A 17,347-nucleotide genomic window follows, 5' to 3' on the forward strand; every position below is an offset into this window, starting at 1 on the left:
AACAAACCAGATTAGAATTAGGAAGGCAAAGGAAGACTGTGATGGGTAATTCTGGCAAAACCAGCATAAAAAGATAGATCTTAAAACTGCCCTTTAAAAAATTATTCAACGGGTGTTAATGTCATTATTCATAACATGCCTAGCTGTCTTGTCATGTAGAGACCACCTGACTTACGAGCACACAAGTTATCAATGAAAGAACACATGTCAAACATCCCTTGTTATTAAACCATGTCACATTCTTCCTAGTCTGTGGTACTTATTAGACTGCAGATCCCATAATCCTCTTCTGAGTCCCTTCTGCGTTTAATTCAGTTCAGACTTAAGTAGTTAAAGAAACTGTTTTCAGTGGCAACTAATAACTACTGACCTACAGTGACACTGCCCTACAATAGGCTTGTCAGCCCTGAAAAAGTTGTACCAAAGAAGCTGATTAGGACTTCAAGAGGTTTGTAGCAAGAATCAATGGTTGGTCTGTACTAATGCTGTGTTGCCAGCACAGAAATGATAAAAGTGGAACACCATTAGTTATGCCTCATTAAGCCACACAACACTTCTAAAAAGAAATTTGTTTAGCCTGACCAAAACCTAATACAATTTTAAGTTCTCCATGTCGCATTTTTCATGGCACCTGAAAAACCTCAATAAAATAAAGGCCAAGAAGTAAGAAAAATAGGAAAGTATAGAAAACGTAATCTTTTACATCTTTTCAATATGTTAAACATTTATTTTCCTAAAGGACAGGCACAAGAGTAACTTGGGAGGAAGTATGTTTCAATGCATGGAAATCCCAAACCTAAATTGCTAAAATGAGAAAATACTTAAAAGCTTTGTTTGTTCTAATATTACCTGTCAAATCTTTGCTGCTGGAAAAGGGGAGGAGGACCTCGCCAGGAATCCTGGGGCCGCATATCTGGAAAAATAAACAGGGAAGGGTTAAACAAAGAAGATTTTTAAAAAGTAAGAGCAATTCAGCCATCCACATATTATATAATTAAAAATTCTTGGGGAGGGGAAACCTAAGATAGAATGTAAAGGAAATAAACTAGCATAATCTGCATATACTGAAAGAAAAAAAGATACGAAATCTATATGGTCAGTAGGTTTTTTACTTTTATTAATTTTGATAATGGGACACGAAATCTATATGGTCAGTAGGTTTTTTACTTTTATTAATTTTGATAATGGGACACCTAAGTATGTATTTTAAGCATTGTACAAAAGGAAAGAATTTCTGTTTTTTCCATAAACAGAAACTGGATGAATAGTAACTTTAGTATAAGTCCTAACAATTTTCCTTGAATAAGTAAACTGGGACGGTATTCTAACTTAGTGAGCTGTTGTAACAAAAAGCTGGAGAGCACACAATTTTTTCAACACAAGTCAGTAAGACATAGTAATAAAGGGACCACCAACTTTTCGATTATTTTGATAGTGAAATGCCGTTCCCTAAAACAAAGCTGAACTAGTAACACAGACTACAAAAAAACAATCAAATTGCTGTTGTTCCTCTAAGTAAACGGGACATTCCATAGCAGCTCAGTCAGGTCAGTATCAACCAACCACCTCTCCAGTTTCCAGCCTCCAAGTCCTATCAGTCACCCTCTGCATGTGACCTAATTAAAACAGCTGGTTCCAGTTGTCGTCTAACAACTTCACTGTCTGAGGACAGTAACCTCCTCCAGACTCCTGAGACCCAAGGACAACAAGGCTTACCATAATGTATTCAGACTCACATATTCATGGAAACACAAACTAGAAACATGCTTTTCAAAATTACTGTCTTAAAGGAAAAAAGAAATGAAAGCTTAACTCTGGTTAGGAACTAAAAAAAAAAAAACAATACAATCTGGGTTTATTAAGAAAAAGCAGAATTGTGCTTTATAAGAACTCCCAAGAAGAATGTGAGCAAGTAAAATATCTGTCTGCTCACAATGATTCTAATGCAAAATCACAGCTACTTCTGCTCAAGATTTCCTCTCACCTCAGCACGGCTGACAATGCTAGACTGAAGAAAGTTTTCTAAACAGACAGATGACCCTTGGCAGAGCAGCTGAGAAAGGTGTACATCTGTAGAGGCCGGCTGGCTGCTTCTTGGTGCGTGGGTCAGTACCTCAGTTTTCAGCAAGCAATCTTACATATATCTGCCTATTTTGAAAAGAAGCAGATATACCTTCACCACTCTTACTTCTCAAAAAACCTTGCTTTAAGAGAAATGTGAAATCTCTGATCAATTTGAATTAAAATTCCTTTTTTATTTCTTTAAAAATCAAACCAGAGTAGCAGTCAAACTGAGGAACAATGCAGAGGATTTTTCAAGGTACTCACAGATATTTAAAACCTGAATAGAAATTCAGAAAGCTAATTATTATACAACTCATATAAAGTAAGGCATGAAGTCCCCAGGTTTAGGTCCAAAATAACTTCAAAATCACTACTATATACTATACAGCATCAGAAAAATCATAATTAGTACGGGTAAACCCAAAAATCCTTATAGAAACAGCATCTATGTGACTTATTGCTATGGAAAAATTTAAGATACATTATATAACTTTCAGTGAGTTACTACTTATGAGAAAACAATCTACTTAGAAAGTATAATCAACATCTAAGACCACCTTGCAAGAACATTACTGTATTAAACTTAAAGCCCACTGGTCTACTAAGGTACTGTACAAAAATTATTTTAGTATTACTCAGTGAATATAAAAAATACATGTAATGGATTTCATTTGAACTCCTGTTTAATTCTGTACCTCACATGTTCCAGAATCATTGTGGTCACCTGGAAACAAGTTTATTTTTACCATTAAGTTTAATTCATGTCATTCTGGTTCCATGATGTTTCTTTATGTATCATCATGGAACACATACTCCTTGATAATTATGGAAGTTTCCATACAGGATCCTTAATCATTTAAAAGTGAATTATAATAAAAGACATACCTACTTTAAGTCTGCAGAAGTATTCATTCTATTGTTTTATGAAAAAATAAATACCTTTTAAAAAGCTGTGTAGCTGATACAACCACTATGTAAATCTGTTTGAAGGGTTCTCAAAAGGCTAAAAATAGGGCCCTCCCTGGTGGCGCAGCAGGTTAAAGCACAGCAGCAAGAAGATAAAGCCACTTCAGCATGAGTTCAATCTCCGCCCTGGAGGTGATCCACATGGCGTAGCAGACCTCTCCTGACCTGCCTGCTGCTCCCTTCATCAGTGTACTTCATCAGTCAGCCTGTTCCGTTCCCCACTCTGTCTCTGGTGAATCCTCTCACCAACCCCTCTGGCCTATACCCCAGTTCTGTGTGTATAAATAAACAAATCTTTAAAAAAAAAAAAAAGGCTAAAAATTGAGTTTCCATATGACCCAGCAATCCCACTCTTAGGTATTTACACAAAAGACACAAAAACACTGACTCAAAAGGACACCTGCACCCCCATGTTTATTGCTGCTCTATTTACAATAGGCATGATGTGGAATCAACCCAAATGACCAAAAATAGATGACTGGATTAAAAAGATGTGGTATCTATACACAATGGAATATTACTCAGCAATCATAAAAAAGATAAACTCATGCCCTTTGCAGCAACATGGATGGAGCTGGATCATGCTTAGTGAAATAATCCAGAAAGAAAAGAAAAATACCAGATGGTTTCACTCATAGCAGCAGTGAAAGGGAGGTGGGGGTGGGGGCGGGGGAGGGTGGACAAGAAACAAATGTAATAGAGTAAAAATGAAAACAAAGAACAACTACAAAAACAAACCAGAGACATTTTATGGGGGTGGAAAGGGAGAATGGGATCAGAACGTGTGGGCAAGAGTGCACTGGACTTTGGCGATGGCATACAGGTGAACTGGTGGTGAGATGCCTATGGGGATAACAACTGAGATGAAAAAAAAAAATGCACAAAATGAAGAATGATGTTAAAAAAAAAAAAGCTTGTCTATTTTCTCTGAGGAACAACACAAATGAAGGAAAAGTCATCACATTAAGGCTACATATTTATTAAATTTAAATGTACTGGCCCTCCCTGGTGGCGCAGCGGGTTAAAGCACTACACTGAGAAGCTAAAGCCACTTCAGCATGAGTTCGATTCCCGCCTGCCCTGGAGATGACCACATAGCGTGGCAGACCTCTCCTGACCCGCCCGCTGCTCCCCTCAGCAGTGTACTTCGTAGATCTGCCTGTTCTGCTCTCCACTCTGTCTCTGGTGAAACCTCTCGCCACCCCTGAGCCTCTGGCCTGTACCCTAGTTCTGTATGCACAAATAAATAAATCTTTAAAAAAAAAAAATTTAAATGTACTACATGTTGGACTGAGAACAGTATTTCTAAGAACTGGCATGTAAAGTTCATTAAGCATAAATACTTCCAATAAGCCATTTTCTAGGCTTAAAAAAAATGGCCTCAAGTTTCTATTACATTGCATTTACCATTTCTCACCCTTTAACACAAGTTTATTTTGGCAAATTCTACACATACAAATATGGTTTTCTTTCAAAAACTAACCAAACTTTCTAACACTAAAAGACAGCTTTGTCATGCAATTAAACATCTCTTGTTTTCAATTCACAAATGAAAAAGATATGAATGAAAAACTCCAAGGCTACCTTTGAATAAATCTCTTCCTGTGGCTCTGGGTATTAGACAGACAGGTTAAGTATGTATTTATAAGGTAGAAATGTTTCCTGGCTGGTAAAAATGAAGTAGAAGGTAAAACAAACTTATTATCATTCATTTGTATGGTTCTAACAAGTCCATTTGAGAGGGAGGGGGGAAATACTGTAAGGTAGTGAACTGCACTTCTAAAAGGTCCAGGCGAAAGAGGAAAAATGACAATTTTTTCCTTTGGTCTTTAAAAACTTATCTCCCTTCTTGAGATTCACAATATCTCTTTAAGTGATAATTTGCCTAGGTAGCATAGCAATCACACAGAAGATTGTATTAATCAAAGGTCACCTTTAAAATATGGTTAATTGACAAGCTTGCTGACTGAAATGAAGAGTAAGGACCTATCAGGTTCTCTAGGCTGAGAAACAAAATGCTTTATTCATACTCAGGGTTGCACTTGACTGCAAGTAATCAGTACCTAGGTCAGCCAAAAACTGACACATCAAAGACCAATGGTAAGAAACACCTGCAGCGGACATTTGACAAACTTGACTAAATGGCCCTTCTTGAGTATAATTTTGATCTGGATGAAGAAAATGGCTGTGATACTAAAAGTATTTTAAAAGAGTGGTTAAATGGGTTAGATCTCAATTTTACTAAAACAAACTAATTCTGACCAAATTTCAAAGTAAAATTCTATAAAAAAGAAAATTGACTTTTTATTATTTTTAATGCTTTCACAGTACTAACAGGTTATGTTCTCTTAACCACTTTCTACTACACTACGCATCTCTGTGTCACATGTGCTAGTACTAATGGTTGAGTTTTTTATTTTTCTTGTTATTTCAGAAGGTTCAGAGTAGAACTATCTACTGAGGTGCTTGCTGAGTATTTCAAAAGGCAGAATTAGGGATTTGAAAGTTATTTTCAAAATTTCAAAAGTTTACAATTAACATTTCTAATGTGTCTTAGGAAGGGAAAATAAATGTACTGAACAAATGTATATGTAGTATGTGAATCACTGCTTTCTTTAGAAAGGGTGATACTGCTCTGAAAGATTTAGTATTCAAAAGAAAACAGGAAGCATCAGATAAAAATGAAAACAGTATTATAAATAGATGAGTATAGATGGGTAGATTAACAGAAAGGCATATACAGTTCTGCATAAATATCAAGTCCAGATGACCCACATGGCACAGCAAACCTCTCCTGTCTCACCCACTCTCAGCAGTGTATTTCAGTAGTTCTGCCTGTTCTGCTCCTTCCTGTCTCTGGTGAAATCCTCTTAACCCCCACACCTCTGGCCCACATCCCAACCCTTATATGCATAAATATATAAAATTAAAAATAACAATAAACCATGACAGTAAACTGTAAAAAATTAAAAACCAAGCTATATAGTGAACTATATCTTAAGAGTACTGGGGAAAATATCACAGAAATTATGATTTCTGTCCTTGATAATTGGTGGCATTTGTCTCGATTTCTCATCTAGCTGCGACCAATTAACTACCCTGCAGTGATTATTCCAGATCAGGTTTGACAATTATTTATCAATGCAGCTCTTACAAAATTATCAGGGAATTATTTGTGAAACAACATGGCTGCCTTCTAGAAAGTCCAACCTCACAACCTCAAGGCTTTTCTAGGTTTTCTTATAACCATGGCAACTGAAATTCATTTATTCATATCCTTCTTGAACTTTTAACACTTTTTATTTATATGCAGATGATTCCCAAATTTCTCTCTCCAACTCTTTCTCCTCTCTTAAGTATCAAACCCTTACTGCTACTAGACAGATAACATCAAAGTCTTCAGGCACTGTGACCTCTCCAAAAATCAGATTCATCATAGATCTCTAACTTCTTGGGTTTCCATATTCTGTGTAAGGGCTCATTAGTTACCAGGAATGTACAGTATACATAGAAGCTTCATCTAGAGGCTTCTCTCACACTCAGAATTTTTAATTAATGAGCTCTTCAATCCTTATTTCTCCCACCTTCTCCACTGTGAATTTACTTCGTCAGAGACTTCTCCTTAATCAGAACAACTGCCATGTCTTTTCTATAACCAAAAATATTATGGTTCTATAAAGGAAATGTAACTAGTATATTCTTCTGCTTAAAGAGTTTTAAGAAGCTCTCAAAATAGAGGAAGACTGGCACACAAATTAAATCAACAAAGGACAAAAACAGGAAAGTTATGGGGAAAAATGTTTTATAAAAGGTGATCATAAAAATAAGATCAAAGTATCAATTAAAAATCATATTTTAAAACACAGATATGTTACTTCTTGTTTATCAAATAAGAGAGTGCTTTAAAGAAATAATACATGACACTGGTAGGACTTAATGATACTAAAAATTCTCATCTGCTGCTAAGAAAAAATTGGCATACTCTTATTTGGGAGTTAATGTGATGACAATGAAGCAAAAAGCCTAAATATTGAGACTACTGCTAAAAGTAAGAAAGGTCTACTTTTAAGGGATTAGGAAATGCATATATGTTTAAAAATTAAGCAATATACTTCAAAATAACTCATGACCATATAAAAATGTGAATCAAAATTTTATTGATATAAATTGAATAATGGCTGACACAGAAAAAAATGTATGAAAATGCTAAAGTGATTAGAGAAATTTATAGTACTTACGTGCACATATTAGATAAGACTAAAAATAAATTTAAGTTTCCAATTTGATACTACAAATTAGCAATTTGATACTAAAAGTATAAAGGAATAGTGACAAAAGCAGAAATCAAACAAAACAAATAGAATTAGAAAAAAAAAAGAAAAGCTAAAGTTAATTCAATTAAAAAAGATATCTATATTAGGTAGGCCTGAGCAACAATCATCAAGAAAAAAAAGCAACAGTATACATTACCAATATCAAAACTATCTATAGCCATTACCACAATAAAAACATATCATGAACAACTTCTAGCAATAAATTTGAAACTTCAGAATGGGTACATTCCAACAAAAAGAGGAATAAGCTGTGTCTACTTAAATTTGAATATATACTCAAAACCATGTGAAGAAATTGTTTAACCCAAAAGATTTCACCACTGAATTCTTTTAAAGATTAAGATATGACAACTAAGTTTCAGTAACCTTATAGAAAACAGAAATGTAGGAAACTCTACTACACAGAGAAGTTATTAGCTAATCTTTCTCCAAATATAGGTGTGTGTGTGTGTGGGGGGGGGGAACTCAATCTACTGATACACCAGCAGTGACATATAATAAAATTCATACCGAATTAGGTTTATTCCAGTAATGCCAGGTTGGTTTGACAATGAAACAATCAATGAATGTAATTTGCCACAAAACAGATAGAGGAAAAGCATTTAATAAGATTCAATACCCACTAGAAACATGGAACAGAAAGAAGAAAACTATCTCAATCTAATAAGGAAAAAGAATGAAGTCAAACATCTTATTTAATGGTAAAATACCATGTTTCCCCCTTAAGACTAGGAACAGAGCAAAAATGTCTACCATTACCATTTCAACTTATGATATCAGAGGCCCTAGATACAGTGACACAGAAAGACAGTAAGGCATTAAGATTTGGAAACTGAGTAATTAAAACAATTTGCAGATGACATTATTGCAATAAGTGCAAAAGAATACACAAACTTTAAAAAAAACTTTAATGAGGTTTTTGGAAACAAAGTCAAATATAAAAAAGTCAATTTTATTTCTAAATATAAGTAAACAACTGAAAAATGACATCTTGAAGATCATATTATAAAAACATTAAATCAGGAATAATTTTTGTCCTTTTATTGTGATGATTTCAAAATTTACAGAAAAGTAACAAGAACATGGAAAATACCAATTCCCACATGCTTTTTACCCACTTTCCCCAAATGCTGGTATGAACTTGTTTCATCATATGATATTGTAAAGAGAAAATGGCAAGGTATAAAATGGAACGAGTTATTTCCAATACAAAAAAAAAAAAAAAATGATGACCAGAATATAGACGTGTGCATTAAAAACAAAAAACAAAAACAATCCAATAGAAAAAAATCATCAGGGACATCACACCCACACCCACACCTACAAGATGTCCAAGTGGCCAATAAACATTAAAAAAAAAAAAAATCACTCAACTGTATCATTAAGAAGATGCCATTAAACTTCAATGAGCTACCACTATCCATCTAGTAAAATGGCTAGAAGTGAAAAAATTGACAATACCATGGGTTGGTGAGAATGTGGAGCACCTAAAATTTTCCTAAAAGTGCTGTAGGAAGGTAAGTTGGTGCAAAATGAATGTTATGTGGGAATCATGTCTATTACTTTTATTCACTTTTTCACTAACACTGCACAAGAACAAAACCCTAAACTGGCAATTCTACTGCTAGGTTTACACCCGTGAGAAATATAGATTAAAAGGAGTAGGAGGGCCCTCCCTGGTGGCATAGTGGGTTAAAGCACAGCATTGAGCTCTAAAGCCACTGCAGCATGATTTCGATCCCTGGCACGGGAGGTGACCCACATGGCGCAGCAGACCTCTCCTGAACCGCCCCGCTGCTCCCTTCAGCAGTGTACTTCGTCGATTTGCCTATCTACTCCCTACTCTGTCTCTGGTGAATCCTCTCACCGTGCCTGCACCTCTGGCCTGTACCCCAGTTCTGTATGCATAAACAAATAAATCTTTAAAAAAAAAAAAAAGTAAGAAATTTCACATCTGTTATTATTCTAGTAGTCCCAAACTAGGAATCAACCCCAAAGTTATCCCTCTGAATAAATGTTTACAATTATACAGTAGAACACTAAAAGCAATGAGAATTTAAAAATTACTGCTAAAAGCAACAAGGATAAATCTTAAGAAATATAACAAAAGAGGATAAACTGTAAAAAGAGTGTAAGAGCCTTCTAGATAATAAAGCAGTTAAAACTTATTTATGAGGGCCCTCCCTGGTGGTGCAGCGGGTTAAAGCACAGCACTGAGAAGCTAAAGCCACTTCCGCATGAGTTCGATCCCCGCCTGCCCCGGAGGTGATCCACATGGCGCGGCAGACCTCTCCTGACCCGCCCGCTGCTCCCCTCAGCAGTGTACTTCGTCGATCTGCCTGTTCTGCTCCCCACTCTGTCTCTGGTGAAGCCTCTCGCCGCCCCTGAGCCTCTGGCCTGTACCCCATCGAGTTCTGTATCCATAAATAAATAAAATCTTAAAAAAAAAAAACTTATTTATGATATGAAGTCAGGCTAGTAGTTAAGTTTAATGAGGAAGGAAGGATACTTGGAAAATGACATGATATGGGCAGTTCTGGGGTACCAGTAATATTTTATTTCTTGATCTGAATGGTAGTTACATGAGTATGTTTGTCTATTTCATAAAAATTAGTCAAACAGGACACTTATGACTTGGTATTCTATGTTACATTCTAAGAAAGTGTAGACTTAATACTTTTCAAAAAATACTTATGTGAAGAATGATGAAAGAAACATTGCTTATTTTACAATGGTGGCATAATGGATAATTTTTTTAAAATCTTCTACTATTACGTTACATTTTATTAATTAGCCTATACCACAGTTAAAATAACTTTAAAATATCACCACAAAATTGGGAGGAAATCAGCCTCTCACCTTCATAAGTTTTTCTAATTTGTGCTCCCAGACTTTGTATCCTAAGTTTAATACCATCTGATTACTTACCATGTACTTCAATATCATTATTTTTTTACTCAGCCTAGAGTATATCTCAAATTCCCCCTTCTTGGCTCAATTGAAATATCACCTTCTTGTTGAGTGTTTTCCATAAACTTTTTCACTCCTCCCCACCCCCACTTCCTTTGAAAAGATGTTAAATATAATTAGAATCCCAGCACTAATCCTCAAGTGACTCAATGTTTACAAGTCACCAAGCAGAGAGGCCCACTTGTTTCTTGCTTTAAGTCAATCCCTACACTAGAAGACATGTTCCTTATTTATAATGATATAATTAAAATAAAGATTTTCTAATTGGAATAGATTTTAATCAAAGTCTCTTTGTAAGTATAAAAAGATTTTGCCTAATAGGGATCATAACAATGGCAAATGAAGAGTTACTCAAAGCAATAAAAGGGAAGAGAGGATCCCAATATTTGAAATGAAATACACAGATAAATGTTGTCTGTTTCCAAAGGAGGAAAACCAAGAACAGCATGCTCCTAAGAGTAAAATTCATTATTTATGGTATAACCCTGAAAAGCAGAACTTTCTAACTTCTCCATGTTTGTGTGTACTCACATAAATACACACAAATTTTACTTGCCAAACATTAGAGAAAAACAGTTAAATAAACCACAGTATCAAGCATATCCACTCTACCCCCTATTAAAACACTAATTAGCAAAAAGAAAAAAAAATCTAACAATGCTCCATTCAGTATCATTAAAGTCACCCAACAAAGTCACAAACACACAGAAAGAAAGATACCCTGAAAACAGAGGACCCTTCCTGAGAGAATGGGACCTTCAGAACCCATTTCTTCCTAGGTAGTATATATGGAAAATCTAAAATTTAGGTTCAAAAATAGTTTATAATTTAATCAGCATGAATACAGTGCTAATAAATACTTCCCAACACTCATCATATTATCTGGTATTCTCTCTGAAGACAACAGCAATTTTGGTTTAAAGAATTCTGAGGGTTCCCTACAATAAACTACCTTTTCTACACTATACAAATCATGTTTTTTGAAATATTTTGAACAGCTAGAAAAGAATTTAAACAATAACACACTTAAGAGTTAACAAATGCTAACATCTTGCCTTAGTTCTCATTCACCTCCATCTCTACCCTAAACTACTATTGACTGTATAGCAACTAGATAATCAGTAAAAGAAAAGCAGGGTTTCATGAAAAACATGGTTGAGAACTTGGCACATAAGTTATACTTCCTTAATAAATGAGCAGTCAAGTTAAATGGGAATACAACTTAAAATTAATGCATGACTTATTAAAATCTCAAATTCAAGAATTTTCTCCCTTTGCCACTACAGTGCAAATAGCATGTAATTATTATCACAGCTAACCTTGCTGAAGCACTTCTGTCCACAAAGTTGAAAAGTGTAGGGAAAAGTCATGATTTTCTTAGGAACACAGGTTAAAGGCATATTCCTACCTAGAGCAATGTCTGGTTTTATCTTAGTACTGATAATACTATTTGCATCAAAAAGGGAACACTATTGTCTTTCACTTAAATAAGTGGTTGCAATTCTAAATCTACTTTAGACCTGACTTAACTGCCCCAAAACATGTATTGACAGAATAAATGGCAATTCATTTCACATTACTTCCTTCTACATAGGTTCACTCAGAAGCAAATTTATAAATGAAAACAAATCCAAGTTGTATTATTCTGAAAGACTTATCTTGTAATACTACTAAATTATGTTCTTTAAGCTCACTATGTCTGCACTGATAAACCATTTTAGTAACACAAATTAAAAGCAACATTTATTGTAATATTTAACCTATTATGTAAAATGATAAATAAGCAGGCACTTACTTGACATAAGTTTTGGAATCTGGGCTTGTCCTCTTAGAAGCGGCCTGTATAAGTTTCCCTGATAAGCTGCAGGTGGTGGAGCAGCATTGCTGTAAACGCCAGTTCCTGAGCCTCTTGGTATAACATGGCTGTAAAAGGATGTCCCCCACCACCAGAAAAAAATTATACATAGATTAGACATCACATTACAGCTAACACAAATTTAACAAATCTAAGCAGCTATCTCTTATTACTAGAACTGATTAAAATAACATAAACTTAAAAGATAATAAAGTTCAAAGCAGTTTTTTTTTAAAGATTTATTTATTTATTTGTACAGAACTGGGGTACAGGCCAGAGATGCAAAGGGTGAGAGGATTCACCAGAGACAGAGCAGGGAGCAGAACAGGCAGATCGATGAAGTACACAGCTGAGGGGAGCAGCGGGCGGGTCAGGAGAGTTCTGCCACGCCATGTGGATCTCCTATGGGGCAGGTGGGAATCGAACTCATGAGGAAGTGGCTTAAGCTTCTTTGTGCTGTGCTTTAACCTGCTGCGCCACCAGGGAGGGCCCAGAGCAGTTTTTTTTTTTAAGGTTTTATTTATTTATAAAATCTTACAAAACTGGGGTATAGGCCAGAGTGTGGTAGGTGAGAGAATTCACCAGAGACAAGAGTGGGGAGCAGAACAGGCAGGTCTACTGAAGTACACTGCTGAGGGGAGCAGCGGGCAGGCCAGGAGAGGTCTATCATGCCATGTGGGTCAGCTCCCTGGCAGGGAACAGAACTTGTGCTGCAGTGGCTTCAGAGAGCCTCATAATGTGGTGTTTTTTGGTTTTTTTTTTTACATCATTTTGTACATTTTTTTTTTCCATCTCAATGGTAATCCCCGCGGGTTTCCCATCACCAAGTCACCCATGTGCCATCACCATAATCCCATGCATTTCCCTCCCCCACCCCGTTTTTGATCCCATTCCCCACTCGACCCCCACAAAATGTCTCTGGTATATGGTTGTTCATTATTTTTGTTATTTTCCACCTGGTCCATTATACTCCTGCTATGAGTGAAACCATCCGGTATTTTTCTTTCTCTTTCTGGCTTATCTCACTAAGCATGATCTTTTCCAGTTCCATCCAAGTTGCTGCAAAAGACATGTGTTTCTCTTTTTTGGTTGCTGAGTAATATTCCATTATATATATGTACCACTTCTTTTTTATCCAGTCATCTACTTTTGGGCATTTGGGCTGCTTCCATGTTTTTCCAATTGTAAATAAAGCAGCAATAAACATGGGGGTACAGGTATCTTTTTCAATCAGTGTTTTTGTGTCTTTTGGGTAGATACCAAGGAGTGGGATTGCTGGGTCGTAGGGAAGCTCCATGTTTAGCAGTTTGAGGAACCTCCAAACAGTTTTCCATAGTGGTTGTACTAGTTTGCATTCCCACCAGCAGTGCAGGAGAGTTCCTTTTTCACCACATCCTTGCCAACATTTGTTGTTGCTAGTTTTTTGAAGATGTGCCATTCTCACTGGGGTGAGGTGGTATCTCATTGTGGTTTTAATTTACATCTCCTTATTACGAGTGATGTTGAACATTTTTTCATATGATTGTTGGCCATCTGCATTTCCTCTTTGGAGAAGTGTCTTTTTAGCTCTACTGCCCATTTTTTGATGGGGTTGTTTATTTTTGTTGAGTTTCATCAGTTCTCCGTATACATAATGTGGTGTTTAAACCGACTGCACCACCAGGGAGAGCCCTCAAGGCAGTTCTTGATGCTAATTTTGTGACACCAAAATTCTTAATTGATATCATTTAAATTTTTATTAATTATTTTATGCAAAAACAAGCCTGTTTTTTATTTTTTGTATCATATTTCAGGTCTTCCAAGAATCAGGATGTATCATCATTATTCTCTTTCTAGTTTCAGTTTGTTATATCAAACATTCTCTGTCTCTTCTGAAGACTTCATAATTATAGGACACATACCATATTGATGTCTCATATTAAACCATTCCACTGATTGGTACTAGTATTATCGATAACAATGTACCAGAGATGGCTAGGTAGACAACTTTATGTACCTCTAAAATTCTTAGGATAAATTCTAAGAAGGAGGAATTTGGATCAAAGAATAAACGTCAAAACCTGGTGTTTTTAGAACATTTAAAATTTGCATTTCTTCTGCTATTAAGAATGAAGACTCCAAGGGCCCTCCCTGGTGGCACAATGGGTAAGGACTCAACATTATAAGCTAGCTGTGGCCGCTTCAGTGTGAATTTGATCCCCAGCTCTGGAGGTGATCCACATGGCATGGCAGACCTCTCTTGATCCACCCGCTGGTCTCTTCAGCAGTGTACTTCCTTGATCTGCCTGTTCTGCTCCCCACTGTTTCTGGTGAACCCTGTCACCATCCTGCACCTCTGGCTTATACCCCATTTCTGTATGCATAAATAAATAAATCTTAAAAAAAAAAAAAAAAAAGAATGAAGGCTCCAAAACTACATTTAGTTACATCATTTAAGAACTAGCCTAAGCACCTGAAAGCTAACAGCTCACATTAATTTGGTGAGAAAGGCACAGTTATCATTCCCATTCCACACTAAGAAACAAAGGCATAGAGTTATCCTAGGCCTTAGATTGGATGAATTTATTCATCCAAATGCCTGAATCCAGACATTTAGGATCCAGTGCGTATGTGCTTTTAACCACTACACAACACCGTTCCTTTCTATTCACAGTAGAAGTACATGCTAGTGGTCACCTATTGCCTAAATCCATTTTGAAATTTACAATTTTCCTGTGAATTGGAATTATCTATTTATTAGTTATTAATTCACAATAACTCATAACAATACTTCTTTCAATTCTATTACTGTTTTTACCAGTTATAGTTTTGAAACTTTGAGTATTTTATTTCTTCAAAATAACTATCATAAAGATAAGCAAAACTTCTTATGAGAAAACACTGGGATTTTCAAGCAACATATAAAGCAATATATAAGCCGCAGAAGTGAATTTTAAATAATAAAATGCAGCAGAATGCATCAAAGTCATTAAAATATCTGCAAAACATGCGGGGGTGGAGTGGGGAATGGGATAAAAAACGGGGGGGTGGGGAGGGAAATGCACGGGAGGATGGTGATGGCACACGGGTGACTTGGTGATGGGAAACCCGCGGGGATTACAATCGAGATGGAAAAAATAAATGTACAAAATGATGTAAAAATAAACTTTTGTTAAAAAAATAAAAAAAAATATCTGCAAAACAGCTATATTTAATGGTCTTCAAATGTCTGTGGTACAAATACTCATAACACTTTGTGGGTAATTCAGAAAAAGCAAAATATACAAAGGGTAGAAACCTACCACTCACCCCAAAGTCCTGAACGCTGCCTGGTCTAGGTGGACAGGTCGCCGATCCCGATTAAAGCCAAGTTGGGGCTTCCACTGCCGTCCATTGCTGGATTTCTCCCAGTCACTAGGTTTCAGTACTGGCGCTGGTTTTCTGACCATTTGAAAATACAGTATTTAGTTATGTTGATGGACACTGTTCATACAAAATAAACCAAGATAATTTATACTTTGTAACCGCAATGTTGTTACCTTGCTCCTGGAAGCATTACAGCTTTAAAAATGTAATCTTCGGCAAACTGTGGGTCTTTAAAATTAATACTAGAAGAGAACAATACACAATTTAATGATCTTATTATATATTAGTCTGGTTTAATTGTCATATAAACTGAGGTGCTTTTCATGTTCAAACATATTGACTTCTCCAAAAAATTACTGTAGAGTCCAGTTTTGCCAAATGGTTAAGTATCCCCCTCACCAAACTGCTAATTCCTAGTATGTATCATGTATTTCTCTCTGGAAAAAGCCACCATCTAGCTACCTGTGGGTGATCACATGGAAATAACAGGCATTGTTCCCAGGGCTGAGGTGCTTTTTATGTTCAAACAGATTGACTTCTCCAAAAAATTACTGTAGAGTCCAGTTTTGCCAAATGGTTAAGTATCCCCCTCACCAAACTGCTAATTCCTAGTATGTATCATGTATTTCTCTCTGGAAAAAGCCACCATCTAGCTACCTGTGGGTGATCACATGGAAATAACAGGCATTGTTCCCAGGCTTTGTTTGTACTCTTAAGAAAGTCCAACATGATATTAAGAAACAGGTGGAAGAGGATTGGAACACTAAAAATATGAAAACCTACCTTCTGCTCTGTTTGGGCTATGCCAAAGACTGACTCTAGCATTTTAGAGAAGATTAATTTCTACTACACTGAAGAAAAGATACAAACACCAGCAAAACATTTGTGAATCAAAAAAATGAATACAATAAAAACCAAACAGGATGGAATCTGGCATCCTGCTCTACTAATGTGTGCTTCTTGGATAATGTCATAATCTGAACTAACTACACAAGGCTTATTTTATTTTACAGAGTTGCACATTACAGTTTTGAGTATAAGCTGGTTAGTCAAACCTCCTCTCTGGTGCTGTGTCTATCTAACCTAAATGCTATTAGTACACAAGTCTTCCTTCTAACACAGCAATGTCTTTTCTAGGTCTCTGGATATGTGCCAGATTTTTATTTAAGGATGCTTATACCATTAACATTTCTATTGTTGAAAAGCAAAAGGCAGGTTAAAAAAATGGAATCTTCAACTGAGATTAATAAATTTAGTATTACATAATGACCTAATGACATGAGAAAATATATATACAAGACTGGTTACACATTCACCAAGAGATAAACAGTGATATTTTCTCTAACCAACTATCTCCTTTCTTTCTTTGGGTTTTCTTCTATTTTCCAAAATCCATCTCAAAATTACAGAATACATTTGTAATCAATATTAAAAAAAAAAGATTTATTAAAATGGTTGACATTTTACATAGCTAACTTTATCCTTTTCAAATACTGTCTCTTTAAAATACTTAGGGTCTATTTATTACAGAGAAAATGTTTCTTGTAAAGAAACTATATAAATAGCTTCATTTATCATAAAAATGCATGATCTCAATAGCTGAAAACTTTGCTTGCTCAATCTCTTGTACTTACAACTCACTCTTCACTGGCAACTGTATTCATCTCAAATGTTCTCTACTGGTCAAGGTAGAGATAGGATAGGTCAAGTTTTAAAAGGATGATAAAACAGCAATTAAGAATCTGGACTCATTAGGGGTTGGTACGTACAAAGGAAAAAACTGGTAAAGCAAGACTTACAAGTAAAGTGCCCC

At 35.8% G+C, this 17,347-nt stretch overlaps 1 protein-coding gene across 2 annotated transcripts in view; it reads right to left on the minus strand.

Annotated features, from left to right (window-relative positions):
* Positions 1-17,347, minus strand: part of XRN2 (5'-3' exoribonuclease 2) — an 83,693-nt gene that overhangs the window by 7,532 nt on the left and 58,814 nt on the right. For both annotated transcript variants that reach the window (XM_012728346.1, XM_004687137.2), the window contains 4 exons: positions 15,708-15,776; positions 15,478-15,609; positions 12,130-12,257; positions 850-913 (listed from right to left, as the gene is read on the minus strand). In XM_012728346.1, the coding sequence (XP_012583800.1) occupies positions 850-913; positions 12,130-12,257; positions 15,478-15,609; positions 15,708-15,776 (393 nt within the window). The remainder of the gene's footprint in view (positions 1-849; positions 914-12,129; positions 12,258-15,477; positions 15,610-15,707; positions 15,777-17,347) is intronic.

Source organism: Condylura cristata, unplaced genomic scaffold (genome assembly GCF_000260355.1).
Source record: "Condylura cristata isolate star-nosed mole 26May11 unplaced genomic scaffold, ConCri1.0 scaffold00022, whole genome shotgun sequence".
Lineage (NCBI taxonomy): Eukaryota > Metazoa > Chordata > Mammalia > Eulipotyphla > Talpidae > Condylura > Condylura cristata.